General features: G+C 38.0%; 2 protein-coding genes across 2 annotated transcripts in view; one reads left to right on the top strand and one right to left on the bottom strand.

The window, feature by feature from the left end:
* Positions 1-15,470, top strand: part of radil2a (Ras association and DIL domains 2a) — a 31,433-nt gene extending 15,963 nt beyond the window's left edge. Inside the window, exons 9-16 of the mRNA XM_051389370.1 lie at positions 374-593; positions 711-883; positions 3,577-3,721; positions 5,461-5,642; positions 5,759-6,122; positions 10,737-10,864; positions 12,159-12,298; positions 12,388-15,470. Coding sequence (XP_051245330.1) covers positions 374-593; positions 711-883; positions 3,577-3,721; positions 5,461-5,642; positions 5,759-6,122; positions 10,737-10,864; positions 12,159-12,298; positions 12,388-12,490 — 1,455 coding nt within the window. The 3' untranslated portion in view covers positions 12,491-15,470. The remainder of the gene's footprint in view (positions 1-373; positions 594-710; positions 884-3,576; positions 3,722-5,460; positions 5,643-5,758; positions 6,123-10,736; positions 10,865-12,158; positions 12,299-12,387) is intronic.
* Positions 15,471-16,009: 539 nt separating this feature from the next.
* On the bottom strand, positions 16,010-26,071 carry LOC127357153 (uncharacterized). Its single transcript, XM_051389378.1, has 6 exons — positions 26,003-26,071; positions 21,908-22,044; positions 20,895-21,066; positions 19,827-19,947; positions 19,667-19,744; positions 16,010-16,648 (listed from the first exon to the last, which is right to left on the bottom strand). Exons 2-6 carry the CDS (start codon positions 21,962-21,964, stop codon positions 16,267-16,269), a joined length of 810 nt encoding a protein of 269 aa, XP_051245338.1. The 5' UTR covers positions 21,965-22,044; positions 26,003-26,071; the 3' UTR covers positions 16,010-16,266.
* Between the last annotated feature and the right edge of the window lie 262 nt (positions 26,072-26,333).

A 26,333-nucleotide genomic window follows, 5' to 3' on the forward strand; every position in this document is an offset into this window, starting at 1 on the left:
ATAGCTTGTAAAATGATTCAAATTGCGGTGTAACTCTAGAACAGTGTTTGTAGTTTCCCCACAGTCGCTCTTTGTGCTGTGAAGCACAAGCCTTCCTGCACAGTTTCCTGAGCGCTATGTGAATACCTTCCTCTATTTGAGCCATTATGTCAATATATTCTATACATAGCAGCGCTGAACGAGACAGAAAAGAACATTATTTCCTGTTAACGTTCTTGCACTGTACTTGATTTAACCAGGAATCAAATGAAAGTCTTATCAGCCTTATCACTGCCTGTTTCCCATGGTGCATCAGATGTTCACTACAGTGCGACTTCCAGCTACTTGTCTTTGCAGCCGAGGTTGTAAACTGTCCGCCATCCTCCCTCCACAGAGTATGTATTCAGCCTTGCCCGGGCTGCTGGATGGGAACCCGTTCTCAGAGGGGGGTCAGCTGCGAGTTCCCGACGGACTCGACGGCATCCTGGAGGTGCTGAAGGAGGCGCTGAAGCTTCTCACAGCCTTCCAGGTCCATCCAGACATCTCACTGCAGCTCTGTGCCTACCTGTTCTTCTTCATCAATGCATCGCTGTTCAACGCCCTCATGGAGAGAGGTCAGATCGCCTTAATAAACCTGTTTCAGCCATTTATTTAACTTCTTTTACTACATGTATGTAAATGATGTAATATCACGTAATCCAGGTCTCTAATTTAACGTATTTGTTCTTCAGGATCAGTCGCTGGGTTCTACCAGTGGTCCAGAGGCGTTCAGATCCGGGCCAACATGGACCTGCTGATGGACTGGATCCAGAGTATCGGTCTCGGCGATCTGGCCACCGAGTTCTTCCAGAAGCTTTCCGCCGCCGTCAATCTGCTGGCCACACCCAAAGAAACCCTCCTGCAGGTCAGAGGACGTCCGTCTGTGTCTCCCTTCCTGTTCTTTCTGTCCACGGGCACAAAGTCACGCCTGCGTCAGCCTCAATGTTTTCATTGTCCTAAAGGTGTCAACACAACATTAGTCATTACATATAAACATCTTCTGGACCTCACTCAGCCTCTCATACTGCGGCCAACTGACTCAAACTTTGTGGTTAAAATGACTAATGGCGCCATAAAAGTCTGTTATTTTATGGTTCCAGTAGCTTTGAAAACACATTGATCAGATATGAGGCCTTCAGGAACAGAGTGAGTGTAAATACACCACAATGATTGACTCACGGTGCCAGTGGAGGCGTGGCCATCACTTATCTAAGTTACAATCATATGAAGTGCATCCGGTTAGCTGCAGTATGTGTGTATTATATTATCAGCTTTAGATCCTGTTTATTCTGACGTAGTCTGAGTGAAAACATGCAGTTAAACACAGAAGTACATTAGAGTACATACATTTTAAAGCCTCTGTTTCAGTGTGTGCTCAGGAATAATGGACTGTATCACTCAAACAATACAGTACAACACCAGAACAACACCTTTATGTTTGCTTTCACCTTCTGTTTAGACTTTGCTGCGCAGTGGTAGCTCGCCAACTTAACATTTAATCCCTCCTTAAGCACATCGCTCTCTTAGTTACCCATTCAGATCTTGTTTACACTTCGTACCACAGGAGGAAAAAGCTGAGCTCTCTGGTTATGAAACACACGGAGGTATTCAGAGTCATATAACCCGACAGTTACCCCGGTGTGACCGATCAGGAACGGAGGTTAAACAAAAGGTCAGAATCATTTTAATGATTCTCAGGTTGGTTGCACCTGAAATGATGACGACATTGACTCATGCGCTATAAATAGAAAGGCTATAAATAGAAAACACTGCTTATACGAACTGTTTAAAACCCCATATGTGTCTTTTATACAGTATAATTATAAAATATGGCTTTCAGATCAAAGCTTGTCTGTAAGGGATCAATGTAAACTGAAGGGATGTTAGTGAAGGAGATTTTAATATGTTTATATTCTGAGCTCAACTAGCTACTCACATGTTCTTATAGATCAATTATAAAGTGGATTCATTCATATAACCACCATATAACCAACTGTAGCTACAGTAACAAACCTTTTAATCCATTACTATTAGCTATTTCCACTGTTTATCCATCGCTTTTATCTATTTTAACAGTTTGTTTTGTTACTTTTAGCCAACGATTATATGTCAAAGATGTTATTCAATAGGTTTTAGCTAACTATTTCAACTTTCTGTCTACTATTTTCCATTCATCCTTCACTTTAAACCTTTCTGCTTGCTTGCTGACTAGTTTTCACTGTTACAGTTGTTCCTCAAATTTGCAATCTTGTTTTTATTTTCCTCCTAAACACCTATGTGGATGTATTTAATCAATAACAGTTTATATGAGTTCAGCACCCCTGGCTGGAAATCACTGATAAAGAAGGAAGTTAGTCTCTATAATAAACAGTATAATTCAGATATAAAGTTGATATGATCCTCTGTGGATCTACCATCTATATTTGGAGGAACTGGGTTAAAATTGATGTTGACACCTGTTTCCACTGTATGACTGCAGCCTGAAACATCTCCGGGGTTCAAACATCCGCCCGCCCGTCACACAGCTGTCGAGAGTCTGTGTCCTGTCTGTCCGATAGATCGGACGGTTGCTAGGAAGCTGGTGGTTTTATGTGTCCCTGCCCTGGCATGAGGTCACATCGTGGCTGCCGCAAACAGCAGCACACACCCTCGACAGATTTTCAGTTTTCCATCTGGAGTTCTGGGCTTTTAAAAAACCTGAAGTGGCACGGCTGTAAATTACACCCCGAGGGATGTGGCTTCGTTTGTTTTGCCGGCTGTTGTGAAGAAAGCAACTTCTGAGGAGTTATTTTAGGAGAATAAAGCTGCCAAAAACGTTAAATCTCAGACATAACAAACAGAGAGGATTTAAAATGTTTATACGCAGCATTTAAGCTTCACCTTGTGTCGAGCTCAGTGTGTGTTATAAGAGCAGGGCAGGGACGCGACAACATTTATCTTATGGTTTCTATTGTGGCCCCGGCATGTCTGGGCAAAGTCTGACTTCCACCAATTCATCTGTAAACAGAGCGAACGAACTACGTAACGTTGTAATAATCACATGAATGTTGCTGGTGACTCACCTGTTTCCTTATCGTGTCCGTGGTCATCAACAGATCAAACATTATCTTTCTCAAGTGTTCACGAGCTGCCGAGGAGCTGAGATAATGAAACGTTTGCACTTCTCACGCCGCGTTCACCGCGATACGCTCACCTTTTAGTGGAGTAAAATAAACATTTTAATGTGAGAGGGCCTCTAAAACATTCACACTCAGAAGCATTTTCCCAAGAGGCTTTGTCACCAGCATCTGGTCCTGCACAAAAAACAATTTACTAGATCATATAATTGGTTTTAAAATACTTTGCATGCAAATGAGAGAGTAGCGCTGACTTAGTTTCCTTATGTGGAAACAAACATGATGGGAAAATGCTGGTTTCTCCCACCCTGTCATTCTCACAGTGACTACAAAGTGCGTCTGTGGCTCCTTCTTAAGATCAAACCAATGGGTCTCTTTTATAATCCTTCAGGGTTGAAGAATAAGTTTCAAGTGTTTTCTTTGTCGTTTTATGTCTCTCCAGGCGTCCTGGGCTTCTCTCAGGACGGAGTTTGCCGCCCTGAATCCAGCTCAGCTTCATCACACGCTGAGGGAGTACAGCTCTGGTAAAGCCTGTCCCACCGGATGGACGCCGTCAGCGGAGGACGCGGAGGACGCCGTCAGGACGGGTGAGTGACACAGACGTAGATCAGAGGCCGTCTCCAGTGGCTCCCTGTGGTTTTCACAGTTATTTTTTTTATTCACATTCATTATTTTTATAGACCTGAAGTGATTATTCAACTCAAATCACATCACGTTACGTGCTGACCTTTCACCTTTCCTCTGTATGTTAAAAGAGGTGCTAGTCTCGACAGGGTTCCCACAAGTCCTGGAAAACCTGGAAATCTAGACACTAGTTTTCTAAATTGATAAAAAAAGACCAAATATCCTGGAAATGACCTTTTTTTATTGTTATATTTTAGCCCCTCACTCTTTACATAAACGAGGGCTGCACGACATAGTAAACAAATCATATTGTGATTATTTTGACTGATTTGTAATTTGTAAAAATTATATTTTTCACTGAAATAAATGATTAAAATCCTGATGATGTGACATTTGTTGGGGTCGGGGGAACATCGTACATTTTCGATATTATTTTGATTAATTGTGCCGTCCTAACTTTAAGCTAACTGTGTATGTTGTTTGAAACTCAGCTGTTGGTTGGATAAACTGCGTGCTATGACACTTAAATGTTAGTTTCCCCGACGCAAGAAGAGCAGTTCACACACTTTGCAGCGAACTTTGGGCGTCAAGTCTTTTCTGCAGACGGTCGCATCTGCACTTAAATGTAAAACACCAGATTATGAAGCCGCTTTCTGCCCAGTTCTCTGTTACCAAAAGGATTTTCTTCCACAAGTCGACCCTGTTTACTGTAAACTGCAGTAACCAGACTCCTCTGCAGCAGAACAATCCATTGTGTTGCCTGCGTGTTCAAACTTGACAGTAGACATGCTCGACTGCACACAACTACACGATAAATAACTCTTGACAAGTATAACGACCTGATACATAAAACTCAGAAGACTGACGTGTATGATGTGTATATCGTATGATCCAACGTACTCCGACTATAAACTTGTTACAGTCGTTCATCATTAGGTCGAATGAGAACACAGTTTGTTACTTTCTCTGAACATAAATTAATAAATAATAATAAATAAGTAAATAATAAATCCAATAAATTATTAAAACATTATTGTGAAACAGTGTTTTCATATTAGTTGTTGTTTTGGCATCTTTCCCAATGACACTTTATTTAATGTCACTTTTTATTTCATGATACAACAATGAAAAATAAGATTATGAACTTCTAAAATAAAGATTTCTATCATAAAAAAATAACTCTAAAATCTGAAATACCAATACCAATTCTTAAATTATATAAATGCTTTATTTTTATTGGTAAATTCTTATGTCTAAGACAATTTGTTCATGTTTATTTATTTAACATTGAACCCTTTGGGCCTCCATAGAAATGCTTTTACAATGCTTGTTTTTCACTTTTTATTTCAAATTCACAATTTACTACAAATCAATCTGACCAGCCTCATGTTGTAACAGTAATTAGAAGTACGTTAACTAATGAGCCTTCGTCCCGGTCGGTGTCTTCCTCTAAATGAATCCTGTCAGTCTGTCTCCACCAATCAGCTTCATTTACCTCTAAACTCAGCCGCCTCGCTCTCACCTGCGTTCACCTCTCAGACCGACTGCACCCTGCTGATCGACTGATCCTGCAACAGTTGCATCATTCCGCACTTTATTTACCGCTTTTAACGAGGCTTTAACCCAAATACAGCAGCTTTACTTAAAGTTGAATTTCATTAGAGAGCTGTAACGACCTTTCTCTCTCTCTCTCTTCCTGCAGCCGACATCCTGGAGAGCTTCGACAACCACCCGCCGCTCATCCTGCCCAGCAGCACGTTTCACCTGGAGCTGGGTAAACCCCTCGTGGAGCCGGCTCTGTTTGAGCAGCTCGCTCATCTGCAGGAGTTCATACGCCGCCTCCCCCGCGGCGAAACCCAAGCCGAGCCCGATGTGGAGCAACAGGTAACGAGCCCTCCGACCCCAGAGCTCAAAAACATAACGAGGAAGCCAGTGGCAGTCAGGAAATGAGACACCTTGATGTTTCTACATGTGTTATTGATTGACTTTATGTCCCTCAGACCACAGACAGCCAGTCTGCGACCTCGCCCTCCGTCAGAGTCTTCCAGGATCCGGCCCATCAGGTGGTCTCTGACCCGGTTACCTGCTCCTCGCCGGAGGCAGACCTGGACTGTACCTCCCCTGCGGAGCCGGCTCAGGCCCGAGGATCTCATGGCGACCTGAGCAGCTGCGAGGCAGTTCTGACCCAGAAGCTGAAGAGCCTGGAGCTGCAGAACACCCTCCCAGGACAGGCTGACCTGGTCTACCACAAGAGCCTGGCTCTGGACCCGTCCTGCCTGCTGACGCCGCCCAACACCCCGCAGGGTATGGAGCTGGCTGAGCTGGAGGCGGATCTGCAGGAGGGCGCTCGCCAACAGAAGAAAGGTAACAGAACCGGCAGGAGACAAAACACATTGATCACTCAGGTGGTTCTGATCAGTCAGTTTGCTCCTAATCAGTTTTGCTATAATCATATATCAGGATGTTGATCATACTCAACATAATAAATACTAAATACTGAATGAAACTGCCCTCCGGCGCCGTAATGGAAGTCACATCCAATATAGTGTGACTGTAGTTTGAAAAGAGGATTCACTGCGGTTCTCTTTCATACGTCCACTTGAGAACAATCAACATTAACAAAACAGTATTTCTGTATCGAACAGAGCCGGTCCTAAACATCGATCATATAGATCGTATATGTGGTCGCCAACATGAGGAGGAGGCGTAACACCAAGAAAAAAACAACTCTTATATTTAATCTTAATATAAATTATAATTGTCTGAATGTTGAACTACAACCTGTGTTCGATCTTCTAATAAATATCTTAATGATAATGAGTTTTTAGTCAAATTACAATCACAGACTCCGGATTGAATTTCACGTTAAAGGAAACACGTCTTATATCATTTTAACGTATAAAATACAGACGTACAGCAGCAAATGCTCTCGTTGGGGTTTGAACACGCGGAGCCAAACCGCGGCGTAAAGCTCTGCCCGGCAGGATTTCGGGGTCAGTCGTCATCAATGAACGAAGGAATGACACAGACCCTTTTAAAGTGGCTCTTTCTTTTAAAGCCCCAAACAGCTGGAAAACATTAAGTGAAACCCGACCACAGAACATGATAATGAGAGTCGCTGCGTACAAAGAGCGAACCTCGCTCCTGACGACGAACCGACGGCGTCTCAAAGGGCCCCGTTCATGGCTTCACTTCCACACAGCAGGTTTGGATTGAAATGACTCGGAGAATATGAGCACGACGTCTGGAATGAGGTCACCTCTTAAAAACCTGCCCTCCTCTGACTGACTGCATCTATTAAGGAAAGTATTTAGTGACTTGACCTTCGTGGACCCGCCGCATATTTGTCCCTGGCGGTTCCTGGTCCACATGAAGGTAACCCCCCCGCCACCCCCCCAAACATAAAGCGCCTCCTCGGTCCTCCCTTCATCTCTCACTGACTCCTGAGGTCAGGAATTTGAAGTGGAAAGGCTGCTCAGGGCGGGTTCGCCGAGCAAAGGAAAGAGTGTTTCCTCTCCCACCCCTATTGTTTCAGGATGCCTCCGTCATGACGTCATCGGTGGGACTGAGTCAGTGTCACAGACTTGAATTCTCCTCACTGATACATACATACATAATACATACATATATATGTATTATGTATGTATGTATGTATGGACACAGTAATGTCAGTGTTTGACATTTAGGAGCCGGTGTTGCACCATGTTTTGTGACCATCGTAAAATGTGACCTATAGTGCAGCTGCTGGTTGTTGTTATAAAAACATCATATTGGGATTATTTTGTTCATTTTCACTGATAAAAATCATGTTTCAGTTCTGTACTAAACTGCAGCACCACAGTACTTCATTATAAAGCCGTCTGTCACATATTTTACCTTCATTATCAATAAATTGCAGCTTCTGAGATCTGAATATTGCACTCGGACATATTGTGATAATATTTTGATTAACTGTGCAGCCCTGGTTGTTACTGCATTAACATTATTTACTCTTTAAAGGACCAGTGTGTAGGATTTAGTGACATCAAGCAAATCTGAGATCACTTTTCTCACACAAAACAAGATTATTTTTCTTTTTTAGCCAAAAAAACGTGTCTAATTTACCAGAAAAAAGGCTTTTTAACTTTCTTTAGATTCCTTTTGTTGCAGTTTAACAACCACGTATACAAACTATAATCCAGTATATAAACAGCACGACTTGAAGTCACACTTCGGACACATCTTGGTATTAAATTTGTCTTTCACTCAGCAACTAACGTAACATAAACCAGGAGGACGTATTTACATATTACATAAAAATATCCAAAGTAGAGCAGACAGCTATCTATCGAAGAGAAGATTGTGTCAGTTTACAGTTTAATTTCACCACTAATAAATACAACAGAGTCACATTTAGTCTCTGTAACGCAGAAAAATACATAAAACTTACATTTTTCTTTTTGCTAAAGACAATTTTAACTAAAAACTACACAAATAAAAACCAACATTAAAGATATTTAAGCTGATTTTGAGATTTCTCTTAAACAGTCTTGTGGTAGATTCAGGACAGAAGAGTCTAGAGGGTCCAGATCCCCCTCAGATCTGAACCAGACCCTCAGAAACGTCACACTGTGTTTGAGTTTAAGAGTTTGAACCTGTGTTAATGCGCCCCCCACCCCCTCAGACCCCCCACTGAGTTACTGAAGGACTTTAAGCTGAAGGATTTTGTTGATCTTAATCAGACCTCTTTACTCTCATTGGTTACTTGTTGTGTTTTCTCTGTTTGTGGCTGTTCAAGGGTTCGAGGATTACATCGAACCATCTGTTGTATCTGTGATCATTAGTTAAAGTTTAATTCTCAATTTGCATGATTTATACTGATATATAGAGAATGTGACAGTCGAATAATTAATAATTAAAGGTCCAATGTTTAACATTTAAAGGATCTATTGGCAGAAACTGAATATAATATTAATAGGTATGTTTTCATTCCTGTTTAATCCCCTAAAAATAATAATAATTGTGTTTTTGTTACTTAGAATGAGACGTTTCTATCTACAGACACAGAAGGTCGCCATGTTCAACCTTTAATGAGTCACTGCAGCTAATTTTTATCATTTATTAATAATTAAAGTTATTTTTGAAGCATAAATGTCAAACATTTAACTGTCCCAACTTCCCAAATGGGAGAAATTCCCTCTTTTCTGTCCCTTCATTGTAGTAAATTAAATATATTTGGTTTTCTTATTGTTGTTTGGGAAATATAAGACAGCTGACAGGTCTGAGACTTCTGTTTGTTTGTTTATATTTATCTTAAACGTTAAAAAAAGAACATTAAAACGAAATGAACAATAACGCTGTACACTAAGTCAATTAATAAATCCTCACAAATTCAATCTTACATTGAAAAAGGAGTAGGAAGAAGAATACACTTATTTATTTATTCCTACCCATTCACCTCAAATTAACTTAAATTAAAATTAACTTCAATTAATGAATGAATCTGATCTCCTGTACAGATATTTATATACAGACATGCAACTTAACAAACATGTTGTTGCTTCTGATGTTTTAAAACACTAAACGATCGATTAATCAGGAAAATAATTAGCATATTAATCAATATCAGCCCCAAGAACAACATTAAACATTGTAATAAATTAAACTCTCTTTATGGCCTTTGTTTACTTTTATAATCCAAGTTATTGATTTTTAGAAGTTGTAATTTTTAAGATAGTTTTAAGATAAGATAAATCAGATACTAAAATCTGTAATTAAATGTGTACTGATGTTTATATAATGTATTTAACAGAGGAACTGTCCCGTTCTTTTACCCCCCTGATGGGAACTGTATCATCGCGGCGTGCGTTTCCCGAACCTCGGCCTCCAGCGTCTCTACCTCTAACAGCTAATGTTATTTTGAAAGTTTGGTAATCCTTTAATCTGGCCCCAAGAATTACAGCGAGGTGGTGATGTCAGGAGAGAAAAGAGCAGTGGCCGATCCGTCATGGGAATTTACAGTTGGGTTGGTGCGTGGAATCTTAATCGGGAGCGGCATTGTTCGGGGCAGGTCCTGCGTGGGGGGCAGACAGACTGCATGTTGGGAAAAAGGCGGAGGGAGGGTGGGGGTGGGGGGGGGCAGGAGCTACAGGGGTGGGAATGCTACTGTTGCTGCGTTAATGTTGTGACAGGATGAGGAAGACAGGAGGTTACACCTGTTCAATAAATAGTGTGTTTATTCCTTATTAGAGCCTTTATTTTATATATATTTTATATTATATTAAATGCACAACAATAACAGAACTGATAAACTGGACAATGAACACAAATACAACTAAATAACTGCAGGGAGTTTGTGTAAAACGAGATTATTTCCTGTGAACATCGATCAGAGATTAGTTTTTCTGATATTTTAGGAACTTTTTATACAGTTTTATGTCTGTAATATGTTGTATTTATGTACATTTTTAACAATAATACAACTTAATAGGCTTCTTTTTTGGACAAATTCAGTGTTTTCTTCTCATTGTTAAATTGAAATATTAACCTGAAATTAAAAAATATACATTTTTATCATTAGAAATGAACAAAATACTTAAATATAGCTCCGTCAGCGGATTATCTGACTATTGATCAGATTAAACCTTTTGACCCTTTAAATGAAAAGAACCACAACTGTCAGTATAACATTAACTCATCTCCGTTCAAGCTGACAAATCTGATTTCAGGCAGCTCAGCAGATAATCTAAAAGGTTTAATCTAATGTGCACCAAAGCTTTGTTAACTGTTTGGCTAGTTTTGTGCGCTGTGTTGCCAAAACAGATGAGAAAATTAGTTAAATCCGGGTCATTAATGTGGATAATTGAATGTGTGTAAACATTTATTGGAGTCTGGATGCTGGTTTATGTCCATGAAACTTAGTTGACTCAACTTTTAAGTTTAAACCTTTAACATTGTGTTTAACCTGCTTTTGTTTTAATGTGTTTGTGTCTGTTTCAGCCGTCGGATACGCTGAGTGGAAGACGGAGAATGTGGAGGAGGAAGAAGAGGAAGACAGAGAGGAAGTGTTCACGGTGGAGCTGCGAAGAGGACCTCATGGTCTCGGACTGGCGCTCGTGGACGGGATGGTAACACTTCGTCTTCTCTCCTTCAATAACACTGATTCAATAACACGTAGTTACTCGTTGTGTAAGATGAGTTTGTCTCCAATCAGCTTTTACTCAACAGACTGAAACTACACTGATATCTAATCTAATCACACTAAATGTTCTTAGACTGGAGCCAATGTGGTGCATGATGGTCCCAGCTTTAGACAGATATTTGGGCTTTCTTGGTTTTTTTTTTATTAAAAATGATTAGTTGACAGACAATTAACTATTTTAATACTTATTATTTGTAAAAATGGCAAAATTTCTCTGATTCCAGCCTCTCAAATGAGGTTTTTTTTCATAGTAAACTGAATATTTTTGTTTTTTTTATCTGTTGGTTGGTCAAAAAAAGCGATTTAAAGATGTGACTTTAGGTTTTAAGGACATTATTCAGTATTTTCTAACATTCAATGGACTAAATGATGATTTATAACCTCTCTGTGTACTTTGAGCTAAATGCTAACATCAGAATGCTAACAGTGAAAATGCTAACATGTTTATGTTCAGCAGGTTTAATATTTACCACTTGAGTTTAAAGCGCTGTTATTAGTACCAGCGATAGTACGCAGAGGAAACAATGAAACATATACGTATAAAAAGTCTTATTAATTAATTTCCTCATTCGTGGTCACATTCATACACACATACATCCGTCATTAGTTATGAGCTACAGTGTGACGTTAAATAGTAATCGGAGGTAAAATTATTAATTCAAAAACACTGAAATCATCAAACGGGAACTATTGGTAAGAGAAGTGTTCACCAGGAGTTCCCCTTTTCCACCAGATTAGCTTTGGTTCTTCAGTCCATTCATGATTCAACAATAAATAATGTTACAGGAACAAACCTCCTGTGTGAACAGTCTGATATTTATATATATTATAGATATAATCACTGATGCTAATATTTGTTTTAAAGGTATACACCGAAGTATCGTCAGCTAACAGGTGAAACCAACATCAGTTCCTCCTCCGGGAATCAGAAATCTTTGTAGATGAATAGTTGTTGAGATATTTTAACATCTCTCTGATCTCTGGAGCGAAACCACAGCTAAACCTACATTTTCCAAATCGCCATCAGGGAAAAAAAATACTTTCTCCAGTATTTTGTCTAAAAGGCAGAAAAAGAGGAAACAGCATCAGAGCGAGTCTGAATCTGCTTCAGTTGAACAAACGTTGTTCTGTTACAGATATTTAATTAAGTAATTCTTTCTACATGTTTAAAGTAACTCTCCCAACTCACAGCTGTGGATAATCTTTCCTGTTTCATTTAGAGAACGCAGCTGAGAATGAGCGGCATCTACGTGAAGTCAGTGGTTCCCGACTCTCCCGCCGCTCAGTGTCAGAAACTGAGGACGGGCGACCGCGTCCTGGCGGTTAACGGCATCAGCCTGGTCGGTATGGAGTACAACACGTGAGTATTAAAGTTCGGTTACACGCAGTCTGATGTCTCCTCCCTCAGTGACTGTGCAATAACAACCTCTCTGTGTGTTTTAACCTCAGCGGCAGAGAACTGATTCGATCGTCGGGAGACTCTCTCCGACTGCTGGTGGCCAAGATCGACCCAAAGACGAGCGGCAAGGATTCGACTACGACTAAATGCTGAAGGGAGCGGCCGAGGCGGGCGATCAAGTGCAATTGGGAATACTGGAGGAACGTTTTGGTTCATCCTTCCAGCCGCTTCCAGAGTCAGTGTTTCCCCCCCCCCCGACTCCCAACCAAAGGAAAACACACTTCTTGCTTCTCCTTTCAGACTTATTGTGTTTTCTGCGTAACGAGCAACGAGACAATCGACCCCCAGAGGCAGGACGGACTCGTAGCTGGCAGATGGGACGGTCAGGACGAGTTTTTAAAAGCTCAATTTGCTGCCGCAGCTTCTTTTTCTGGCCTATAAACAAACTCCTCGTAAACCGTGAGCTGAAAAACCAGCTGGAACATGTATTTGAATGTCTGAGTACTCGGTTTTCTGTCTGCCCACCGAAGGATCGGCTCCAGGATCGAGACTCGTGTCTGACATTAACTGGAATTACTTTTTAAAATCATGGGTTTTTATGGCTATTTAAAAAACTGTGAACCAACATAAAACCCGTCATTTGTGAGGGAAATCCTAAGTAAAGGAATCTTTTTCCATCAAAGATATTTTTGTTAATATTCTCTCTTCTTTTTTTTTGCTTCCCCCCCCCAAAAAAAGCTGAATTATTTCAACTCACTGGGAGATTTATTTTTTAGAAACTATGATTTTCTTTTAATAGTTGGGCATTTTTACTGTGGCCTTCAGAGCGGCGTACACATCTTTTACACTTTTATATCACAATAAATGCTGTTTATGAAAAGTTCTGTTACAAGCAAACAGTAATAATAAATGATCAGGTTAAAAAAAAAAACTGGAAAAAGATTTTTAAACTGCAAATTTTTTGTGATTTTTCATGCTTTTAAACAGACTGAAGGATTACATGCTCCTCTTTAAAGCAACACTATGGAAGATTTGGTACTTCCAGATATAATACTACTGTCGTAACTATCTACAGCTGTAATTACCTGCTTCTTGTGGCCGAAACAGATGAAATTATTTCACATTTTTTAATTTTTAAAGGTTCATAACCTGTAGTTTTTACATACCTGAGGGTCAGAAAGGTTCAGATTTAGTGAGCAAAGATGGATGATTTAATATTTCAGAGCTCTGTTCAAACCAAATCTATTAATCTATTAATGAGTTCTGATGCTTCAAAATGTTCATTTTATTCCAGTAAAGTTTATCCAAAAAACACACTTTAGCTTCCATAGAACAATAGTTTCAATTTTAAAATAAATTATTATTAATATCAACCAATAATTTATCAGCTGTAATTTGATCTTTGATGATCTAGATAATTTATAATATTTGATCTGTCTCAGTATTATTGTGCATCCCTTTTCTTCGCCTCAGCCGTTACCTATGTCCATAGAAACTACAGAGCCTGAACACTCCTGGTCCTGGTCCTGGTTCTGGTTCTGGTTCTGGCACAACCAGCAGTGACTCCATATCTTCCTCCTGTTCCAGTTGTTCTGACTTACTGCCGTAACAACCCGAAACCAAAAGTTACACAGTGCGAGAACTGTGGAATGAACTCAACTCAGTGTATTATCAAAATGCTAATAAAACTTTTATTTTAAGGTAGAAAAGTTACATAATGTTGCTTTAAAGTGGCTAAAATCAACATGTTTATCATTACAACACAACTGTACTCGCTCTGACAGCTCTCATAGCGCCGTTTATAGCGATATCAGGGAGCTGTTTGCAGAGAAAAAGCTGCACACTACCTGCTCAGCAGCAAACAGCAGATTTCCCTCAAATGAATCATAATGTTGCTCTGTAACTGCTGGATGTGTAAATAAGCAACTGTTTGCAAACAAGTTCAACATATTAACTTAAAAGTTGATATAATGTGTTAAAGTGTTTGTTTCTGCTGGTCAAAAAACAAAACTGCTAAAATCTTATGAATAATAAAGCCAAAAATATTCAGTCAGACAGCTAAAATAAACTCCTCTGCTTCAGTTTATTATCTGTAAATACAGTATTCACATCCACACACACACATCCACACACACACACACACGCATCTACAGTGGGTGTATTAAAGGGATTGTTCAACATTTTGGGAAATAACGTTAAAGTTATAAGCTGAATAAAAAATGTCAAACCGTGACAGTAAAAGACTAAATATAATAAAATAATAATTAAGAATAATAAAATGTTTATATTACAGACTGTAATAAATCTCATGGCAAAAAAAACTTTTTATACAGCATTTATATGGTATTTTTAAACGGTAAAACTGTTTCTTTTGATGGTAAAAACTTGTATTTATACAATAAAAACTGGAATAAAACCATAAAATCATCAGTACTAATATATCCTTTTATTTTCTGCTGTAAAAATAAAAACATAAAGACTGTAAACAGATAAACAGGCAGCCTGGTTCTGTCCAAACACCTATAACACTCATTATTCACATAACTATAATATAATATGTCGTCTGTTTCCAGTCTTTATGTTAAGCTAAACTAACCCGCTGCTGGTTTGTAGCTTCTGATTAACATACAGACAGAAGTGGCAAAAGTACAAACACTGTTTTGTCACCTTCGGGTGAAACGATGCAAAAATATTAATAATAATAGTTGATATTTCCCCTCAGATGCATTAAAACTACAGTAAAGAGCCTGTTTTTGAACGTGTAACCAGTAGAAAATGCAGATATTTGTGTAAAAATGTAGCCGGATGAAAGTAAAAAGTTGCCAGAAAAACAAAAACTCAACTACAAATACCTGAAAAAAGTAACAAAGTATTTCCCAAAATGTTTAAACTTTATCTTTAAAGTCTTTACTGTCAGTAGTTTGGTCCCAAATCATAGAACATGTTACTGATCTGAGAGCAGCATTAACATAAATATATATATACGACTGCTACAGCCCTCGTCTGTGTTTTCATCCCAAATGTTAACAGTGTTTAAATATATTGAAAAGTACACAAAGTATTCCCTTTTGTAATATTTATATTGCGCAGTAATTTTGAAACTATGGAATAAATATTATTTTGACTTTGAAAACGTTTTTAAGTGGATGTTTTCTGGTTGTTGTGTCGCTGTGTGTGTGTGTGTGTGTGTGTGTGTGTGTGTGTGTGTGTGTGAATAAATAAAAGCAGTGAATTCGCTCTGCAGCTGGAATCTGAGAGTGTTTCAGGGTGGAGCGAGCAGGGGGAAGCTGCTGGGTGTGTCGGCTGCATGGCACGCTTTAGCGGCCGCCACCAGCAGCTGTTTATAGCTGCTCTGTGGTTTCCACTAGCCCAGCAGTTTCCACTGAGTCCAACACAGAGCGGCCTGTGTGCCCCCCCCCCACCCCGCCTCCACCGGGACACGATTAAAAACACTGGTTTGTATTGGTATAAAAACTCTGGGAATGTAATTAAACAGGCCTGGAGGTGCTGAGTGTGACGCTCCCCTGCAGCTTTCTGACATTAATCCTGTTGAGCTTTAATGTTTATTATTTTCTGTATAAAAGTACTTTTACTCAAGTTACTGTTCTGTAATGTATTACTGATGTCTCTGTGTGAGCTACATAAACAGACGAGACGATCAGTGAGAGGATCGGCTGTTTCTTTATAGGTTTTAATGCCACTGGTGTACAAACACTACCACTTCTGTCCACAGGGGGCGCCAGAATCAACACAAAATAAATAAAGTACTTTTACTTTACGTGAGGATTTAAATGTTATACTACTTTACCAGAAGGGAAGCTAAAACTAAAGTTATTACAGTTTCATCCTGATAATGAAAATCCATGTGAGATATTTCAGTCTGAACCACAATGCTACCACAATGCTAACATGGCTAAAAACAGTGATGTTTATGGACGAGGGCTCCTCCTCCTCCTCCTCCTCCTGGCTGCAGAGTCTTCAGTTGACCTGAAGTAATGGTCACAGTTGAGGAGTGGACAGTCTGTAAACAGCAGCGTGTAGTCGTAGTACACGGTGTCCTCTGGAGGACTTCCCTCTGGCCCTCCTTTAAAGCCACACTCCTCCAGGGAGCTCTCCGGGGGCAGACGGGCCTCCTCTGTGGGCACGCTGCTCCGGAAAACCTCCAGCCTGGAGGTTTGGATCCCGACCCGATCCCGGATTATTCTCATCACACTGAAAACTCTGCTGCTGCTCGACAAAACCACCTCGAAGTTCCCTGGATGGGCTGCGGCGGAGTCGAAGGGGATCAGTCTGACGCTCAGACGGACGAACCTGTTGGTGACAGTTAAAGTCTGATCACACAGGATCTGTTTATGTGTCTGTTTGGGGTTTTATTTCGGGGAGTCGGGGAGTTAAATTCTTGCTTTGAAATAAGAGTCGTGTGAAGCTGTTTGAGTTTCTGTAATTACGGGTTCGACAAACCAACTTGACCTGACATGTTTTATAAAAGCCGACGTATGTTTTGTGTCTGTGTCGCTGTTCGCTCTGTGCGAGGTACTGTGGTGAACATGAGTCTGTGTTGTTTCATATAAGGGACTCTACGGTGGCCCTGAAGTGCCAAATAAATAAATCATTTACAAACAACTTCCTTTCTTTGGAGTTTTATCTTTTTTAAAAATCTCAATTCAAAAACCAAAGACACAAGAACAAAAGTGTAATAAATTAATTAAACAGTGTGTTTATATGCTCTAATGAAAGCTAACAAGAGCTAACAAGCTGTTAATAAACCAAAGTGTCGGACAAAGTAGAGTTTTAACTTTGTGATATAACTACAAAAGTTAAAGTTAAAGGAAAACCAAAGTTTTTACAGTTTATCCTGAAGGGAACATTAATGTTTATTTAATGGTAAAAAACACAAATGAGGCACTAAAGGAAACGTCAGAGTCATTAAGAGAAGATAAAACACTATCTTCATTAATCATTAGCTAGTTATCTGGCTAGTTAGATATCTTAATGCCATTTAACCTACACGCTAATCTATATTAATTGTAATATAGTGACATAATCTGTAACATCGGCCAACACTTAACACTTGTCTGCACTATTTAATGCCAGTACTGTTTAGTTTTTGCATATATAGATACATAGATATATAATTTGTTACACAAACTTTATTGATATTAGATCTGTATTGTATATTAATTACTTATATTTCCTCTAATCTATACTGCTGTGTATATATTTGTCCCTGTACAATGTTCCTTATCAATCACATGTATAAAAAAAACTGTATATTACATATAACTAATTTTAATTTCATCTATTTTCATTATATGTTGTATTTTTCTATTTTATTTATTTTTTATTTAATGTGTATTTTTTATTTTTTTTATTTTTATTTAATGTTGTATTTTTCTATTTTATTTATTTTTTATTTAATGTGTATTTTTTATTTTATTTATTTTTTATTTAATGTTGTATTTTTCTATTTTATTTATTTTTTATTTAATGTGTATTTTTTTTTATTTTTTTTTATTTAATGTTGTATTTTTCTATTTTATTTATTTTTTATTTAATGTGTATTTTTTTTTTTATTTAATGTTGTATTTTTCTATTTTATTTATTTTTTATTTAATGTGTATTTTTCTATTTTATTTATTTTTTATTTAATGTGTATTTTTTATTTTATTTATTTTTTATTTAATGTGTATTTTTTTATTTTATTTATTTTTTATTTAATGTTGTATTTTTTTATTTTATTTATTTTTTATTTAATGTTGTATTTTTCTATTTTATTTATTTTTTTATTTAATGTTGTATTTTTTTATTTTATTTATTTTTTATTTAATGTTGTATTTTTCTATTTTATTTATTTTTTATTTAATGTGTATTTTTCTATTTTATTTATTTTTTATTTAATGTGTATTTTTCTATTTTATTTATCTTTTATTTAATGTGTATTTTTTCATCTGGAGCTGCTGCAGCGAGTGAATTTTCCCAATATGGGATCAATAAAGTCTCTTAATTTGTCTGCTAGTTAAATAGCTGATAGATAAGGTTAGCAACATGCAATGTAACAATGTAGATGTAGATTAGTTAGCTAGCAGTTTGCAAACATTAACTTAAGATGTTTCTTTAATATTTTAACCATCTTCAAAATATCTTTTCAACACAGATTAGCTTAGCACGTAGCATATCTAAGTACAGGAGAGCTGACTGAGGTCCCATAAAGGGCGGAAGGTTACACAGGAAAGGTCAGCTGTTTGAGGTTGTTGTGGTTTACAGTCGGTTCCTGGTTGTCTGATAAACACCATAAATCTGTCTCTCACACACACACACACACACACACACACACACACACACACACAAAGCATTTATGGCGAGCAGGTCAAAAAAAGGCAACAACACTTGTGTTCAGGTCGCGTTGAGGTCCGCTGCGTTGACGTAGCTGCTGAGCGCTCGTGTGTCTGTAGATTTACTGCTGTAAATAACCGACTGAGAGAGACAGTTATAAATCAGTAAGAAGTATTATCTGTCCCCGGTGATAATACAGAGGTTCATTACATTAACTGTCTCGTGTTTTACTGTCAGGATTTCGTGAAAGTTTCAGTAAATATGATAAAAAGTTATTTTTTTTTATAAAAGTTACCTATTGCAGCTTTAATGCAGTTTTGAGGTAATTTTTATTTTATGCTACTTTATACTTCGACTCGTCTACATTTCAGAAGGAATTACTGTATAAAAATATATATTAACTAATAAATTATGATGTATTATTATAGATCCCTGCAACATGATGGTCACACATTAATATATAATTATAAAGAACAAACTATATATATTATTATGAAATGGGTAATGTCTTCAGCTGTAATGTCAGTTAATTTTAAAGGCAGGAATGTTTACTGGTTTATCAACTTGATTATGTTTATATTTTAGAAGATAAACGTGATTATTATTTTGTCCAAATGCATAAAGTATGAAGTATTGAGCGAGAGGAGATTGAAGCCACCTGATGAGAGAGCCTCTCCCTGATTGGCCACAGAGAGCAGGTGACAAGGAATAAAAGGCTTTGGTTGGTCTGTTGTTTGTGAACTGGTTTTCTGACTGATTGTCTGAGACATTACTGCTGCTGCTCTGTTTATTCCCACTCCCACTAACAACCATCCTCAGGTACAACATTACATCCTCAGTCATATATTAACAATTTATGCCAATTTCTTTTTACTTTTAACGGTTTGTTATTTTTTCTTGAAGCAGCAGCTAATGAACTGTCTCTTTGTTGTTATGTCGGTCATATAGAGAGAACAGTAGTGTCTTGAAGCACGTTTACACACACACACGAGGTACCTGTCTTTTTCAGGGTTTAATGGCTGATGTGGAGAACATCTGTCCTCTGATATCTGAGTGTTGGTCTCTGTGCCGTCGCTCAAAAAGACAGAAAACAAACAAACAGTTAATAACAACAAAAACCAAACAGATCCTCAATCAGGGAAACTGTTTGTTTTACCTCAGTTTCTGTATTTGTCGGCTCAGGTCTCGATAACTGACGGTGTCGTTGGCGTTCTGCAGCTGCTGAGTCAGCGCGTGGAGCTGAAACTGCTGACAGGGGACGCCCAGGTTCATCAGACCTGCAGCCAGCGACACTTGGGTCAATCATAATGGAGTCTGATCAATATCGATAGGTTTGTACTGTTCATGTTGCAACTGTTGCATTTATTTATTTATTAACGAGGACTCAAATAAAGGAACTTTTATTCATTTTCATTCTATCAGTGTTAAAACTTATGTACTCTTTGGACAGCTACAGACACTGACATTCATTTTGCTCCGTGTTGTGTCTCATTTTTCTGGATAACAACAAATGCAGAACATAATTTCTTCTTTTGCAAAGAAATGTATTTTGTTATGTCGAAAGTTTGTTCTCATTTACTGTTACAAAAACGAGATTTTCTTTCATTCTTAGAAAATATTGGGTCATTAAAATGTATAAATGTTTCTAAATCTTGAGAGGGGAAGATTTTCTGAATCATTAAGATGTACAAGCTGAGCCGATGAATCACAGTCTGAACCTCATCGTTATTGTCCTGCAGGGCTGCTTTGAAACTTGCTCCTAGGAGCTCCTCAAACACCTCTCGGTACAAAAGTGTAGTTTACTCAGAGCTCTTGAAGTTTGACAGACAAAAGGAACATTGTCCCGGTTGTGTTTCCCAGAGCCAGCTGCTCTTATCTGCGAGAGGGATAAGAGGAAATGAGCCACTGCTTGCATTATCAAAAGTCTGACTCACAGTGCCCTCCATAAATACTTCAGTACAACCACACTGTGGCATTTGGTTAATACTGACCCACATATCTCTTTCTAATCTCTTTTTCCTTCAAGATTATCTGTATCTGACATTCAAAGGAGCTGGAGCAGACACTGCAGGCTGCTGTGAGAAATTACAAGGCAGTTTTCAATCTGATATCAGCGTATTAAACCATAAATCACAGGAAACAACTGTGAGTGTTGTCAAAAAACAGAGCTTCTCACAGCCTGCTGAGACTGTGGGGAGGAAGGTGCAGAGAGAAGATGGATTACCCAGCTCGAAATCCTTAAGGTTGACTGATCCACTTCTGTCTGTGTCGCTGTGGCTGAACAGCTCGTCCACCTGCTGCTGACGGTCCGAAAACCACCGCACCATCTCCGCCAGGAAGCTCTCGAACTGCGGCCTGTCGGACCCGAAGGCCTCGGAGGTTTTGTCCATCGAAACCTTAAACCGGGTTTCAGACAAATCGTGTGTGACGTCTGATAATTAAACCTTTTACACAAACACGATGGATCTAAAATGTCCCAAAATGCACACACAATCTCTCACACAATGTAATCAACTGGTATTTCAGACTGGACGTGCTGCGATGATCAGTTCACAACGACAAGACTTTGACCTGAAGATGGCGCTATAATCATCCCGAATCCATTCAGTAGTTCAATATTTCACCTCACAAATTCTACCATGAATTCGGGGCGACTTTGCAATTTTGTTCACAAACTTTTCCACAAATTTGATATAAACAAGTTGCCTCGCAATTTTCACCACAATTAATTGAAAAAAATCACTAAAGACATCGCAATTTTTTTTTAGAAAAGCTGCTGTGAAATTGACTCGATGAATCAATTCCCCAAAAAGTGTGAAATCCTGGAGGGAGTGATCAATAATCATTGCAACGATAATGCTTTGTTGTGTGAAACAAGTTGATATGACTGGAAGAAATTCTTGATTTGGTGAACTTAAAGGAATAGTTTGACCTTTTGGAGAATATATGCTCATAGAGTTATACAGTATGAGAAGATACTCCTTACATACATCCAGCAAGTGATTAGCTTAGCTTAGCAGAGAAACAGCTGGGTTGGCTCTGTCCGAAAATAATCTATATCCATAAAACTCACTAATGAACATCTCATTTGTTTCCTCCGTATAAAAACAGGGTGAGAATAACATGTTTTTGCTCATATTTTGAAACCTAGAAGCCAACCTGTTGCTACCGGTTGCTTTATATTTACTGTACACTGCCGACTACCGTCTATGTTTCCTCTGTTTATACTTTACACACATTTCCAGGCTCTTTTTTTCTGGGTTTTCTGGGCTGTCGCTGTTTTTTCTTCCTCATGTCGGCCTGCAGGAGAAGGCAGGAAGCAGCACTCGGTGTTTGCAGTAGATACGAGGCTGCTGTCAGTCAATCTGTGATCCCTGTGGAGGAACAGATAAATACTGTTGTTCATTCAGCTACAATCACTGAAAGCTGTATTTTCCATTAACTCACAGTTCAAAGTAGCAGGTTTACACCAGGAAAGGTTGAGCAAAAAATACTGAACTTTAGACAAAGAAACGAATATAAAGCAGATTATATCTAACTCAATTAATGAACACAAATAATTAAACATCGGAAGCTAAAAAGGAGTTATTATGGTTCCCAGTACCAACTGTCAGTATCCATTAATCAACACTGTTATCCATTTATATTTTTAGCTAAACATTAGGCTATTTAACTAAACTATTACAGCGGCAAATATTACTTCAGTTAACTATTAGAACTTTTTAAACATGACTTTTAGATACCATCACTTTATATTTATATATTTCTGTTCAGTTACTTTAAGTTAATTCCAACTGTTTCTATTAGCCACTGTGAGCTGACTGTTTCAACTGGTACTCCGTTAATATTAATATTACTTAACTATTTCAAATAGTGAATCTAATCATTTAAATTGTTTCTCTCTTGCATTTTATCTAGTTAAACTATTTCTCCGTCACCTTTTTTTCAACTTCTACACTGTCATTCTCTCTCTGTGTGTTTTACAGCTGACTCAGTCTGTGTATTTCTTAGTTTTATTGAAATCTTGTTTTACAGTGTGAAGTGATTAATCCTGCTCAACCCCGACAGATCCCACGTCACAGCAACAGAGCGACAGAATAAAGGAAGAACAGTCGTGGTTTTGTGATGGCTCATCCTTCCTGCTCATCCTAAACAATGAGGGCAGGAAACAAAGACCCTGATAAACATAATGAGGGTGAGTGTGCTCACTGCTGTCCCTCAGTCCCAGTCCACGTCCCAGTCCACCAGTCCACGTCCCAGTCCCAGTGCTGGGAGCCTGGGGTGGGTTCCTGAGATCGGGGCCTTCCCTCAGACAGACAGGAAATCCCGTCTGGAGACGAAGGTGTACGTCGGGGACAGACTGACTTGGAGGAGAGCCAGTCGGGAGCCTCTGAGTCTGAGCAGTTTTATTTACTCACAGTGGTGAAAGATAGTCTCATATCCTCCAGTGGAAACCTTTCTACTCGTTTTAATTGTTTTATGCCTTCTTAGATAACTGCCACTTCAACTGCTTAATGCCGTTTAACATAATGAGATATCTGAACTGTTGTACAGTGTTTGTGCCTGCGTTATTCAGCACTTCTCTTTAGTTTTCACTGCTTTATACCTTGTTGAGTAGATTGATCTATAACTAAACAATGCACCTTAAAAGTCATATATATGGTGGAGAAATAGTAGCAGTAGGCAGTCCCTCCAGGATTTTGAAATATTGCAATAAAGATGTCAACTTTTTAGGCATTTTTTAAGGTTAAATCGGCAAAAATAGTTGCACATTTTTTTGTATAATTGGATAAAAAATCAAAGGCAACTTGTAATAAAATCACATAGTTTTGTGGAAACTACAATGATAAGTCAAATTTGCTGTAATTGGACAAAAAATCAAGGTCGTGCAGAATTCGAGTTAATTGTTACAATCACAACTTCCTGGATGAACTGAGTATGAACATTTTCCACTAAAGTATTTCTAATGTACTGATAAAGAATGTCAGTATTAGTATTATTATTCTGTATTATACTGTGATGGTACAGTGTTACTCGTCCTGTTGTTCAGTCTGTGTAATATGCTGAGGATCAAAATAAAATGAGATGTTCTCCATGTGTCTGACAGGACTCGCCTCCTTTGAGAATAAAATGTGACACACGCTGGAAGTCTTTCATCTTTTCTCTCTTCTAAAATTCCTCTCATGAATATTTATGATACTGCAACAGGCGGATCTCTTCAAAGTGTGTTTCAGGTTCTGCCAGGTTCTTTAAACGGAGAACCACAGGTGTGCTGCTGGTATGTGGAGAGCAGAGTGGGGGGGGTTGGCAGCTGACAGTCAGTGAACAGTAATACCACACTGTCAATATACTCCATTACAAGTCCTGCTATTGAGAGTATTACTCAGGTAAAAGTATTAATAACAAAATGTTCAAAGTATGGGACGTAAAAGCATTTTAAACATTTTATACTGGTGGATATTTAATTCAGTGCTGCAGTTATTTTTGTTATTGATTAGTCTAATGTTATTTTTTGATTAATTAACTAATTAGTTAATCTATAAAATGACAATAGCTAAAGCTGCCTATCACAGAAAAACATATTTATATGCAACTGTTAGCTTGAAGTTTGAGCTGTTTCTATTGTGACCCTCTGGAGGGGCCCGACCCACAGGTTGGGAACCACCGGGCTGTACTATCTGTGGTCGTTCAATAACTCCACCTGGAGCAGCTACAGCAGTAAAATGCTGCTCTAACATTGATGCACAATATTAATCATTGACAGAATATATAATGAATTAATTATTAATCTAACAACATGATGTATAATAACAGTCAGACGGGAGATTTTACTGCAGAACAAGAACGTGTGTAGTTGTGATAACTTATATTAAGATTTGTGTATGTTTACATTGTTCTGGCTCTTTTACTTAAGTACTTCCACGTTCTCAGGGCCATTAGTTAAGTACCTCAAGGTTGCATTTTACTCCAGTACTTGAGTACATTTCATTAGTTACTTTGCACCACAGACAGACAGACAGACAGACAGACAGGCATGCAGGCAGACAGACAGACAGACAGACATATAGTGAACCTATAAGTGCTGTATGACAGGAGGTGTAATCCTGCTTATGTTGAGAGCAGCTCTGACAGAAAGGTCAAATCTGCAGCATGAAGATCTCCAACAATCCCTGAACACAAAATACTGAAACTCAAACTACTGCTCTTCTGTTAATGCCACCGCATACTTTTTATACTTCACTACAGATATTTTACACATTTACTGACTTATTAAGACGATAACATACAAATAAAATATGATGTTTTGTTGTCACTGAGTCACTTCAACCAACTACAACAATAAAATCCTGCTTCTGAGTCATAATAACTAATAATATTATATATATATATAACAGTCACTGGGGACATTTAACTTCATACTTTAAGTACATTTATTTTATATTATTGATTATACTTTCACTGTCACATTTCCAATACAGGACTTGTAACAGAGTATTTTTACATTGTTGTTAGTGTCTCAGTGATCAATATGTTTGGTTACAGCGCCCTCTGCTGGATTACTAAGAACTAATGAGAATCAGTTAAATTAAATACTGTGAATATAAAACCTCCCAGAATCACTTCAATTTAATTCAGAAAATAAAGTTTCAAAGTCGATTTATCTTTAAATAAAATAAAACTTTTTACTTTTATTGTGAAAACCTGGTGATTGTGAACAGTGTAAAGTACTGTAATTACTTTTTTTGCAATGCTTGATGGGTAATTATTTGACTAATAAAGCCAGATATTGTGAGTTATATACAATATAATGTAATTTTACATCAAAATACTGTATTAATATATATTTAATATATTAATATATACTATATGATTGGTTACTGTAGAAACACAATACTGTGATTTTCATCTATATGTAACTAATTACTGTCAGCAGGAAGTAATAAGTAATAAAATCAATAAAATAACAAGTAATAAATCACATTTTAGCCCAACACTGATCCTGCAATGGTCACATCTGCAGAACAATGAAGATATTTAAAATAAACCTATCATTTAATATTGATTTGTTGCCCTTTCCTTCTCTTTTATTTTGAATTAATTCAGATTTAGTGTTTGTCTGATGCTGCAGAGACTGAACCGTTCTCACTGGACGACCTTGTATCAATAAAGGTTGAGTTAAAGGTCAAATCTGCTTCAGTAAAGTCACTTAATGTCTCAGATTGTTTAATAATAATAACAATCATTATAATATTTTACTGCTCTAATAATCAATCAATCAATCAATCAGCGTCACATCCACCAGCTCACGTCTGATAACTGAATACTACTCACGTGTCACCAGTTTTATCCAGTCACTCAAACTCTTCGTCCTTTTTCTGTCTTCCTCTGTTGAGTGGCTGTGTTGACCGGTTGCCGTAGTAACGGGACCTTTCACACAGTCACTGATTGATCAGGATTTAGGATCAAAGACCCAAACGCAGACACTTGTTTCTTCTTTTGTTTGTTTGTTTGTTTGTTTGAGCTCATTAAAGCTCACAGAAACAAACCAAAGAAAAAGTTTTCACAGTTTCATAAAATAAATGTTGTTTCCTCTCCTGTCCACCAGGTGGCGGTCTGTTCCTACAGCCACATTATCAGCTGCGGTCTTTATTAGGGTACATAT

The sequence above is a fragment of the Dicentrarchus labrax genome, unplaced genomic scaffold (genome assembly GCF_905237075.1).
Source record: "Dicentrarchus labrax unplaced genomic scaffold, dlabrax2021, whole genome shotgun sequence".
In the NCBI taxonomy this organism is placed as follows: domain Eukaryota; kingdom Metazoa; phylum Chordata; class Actinopteri; family Moronidae; genus Dicentrarchus; species Dicentrarchus labrax.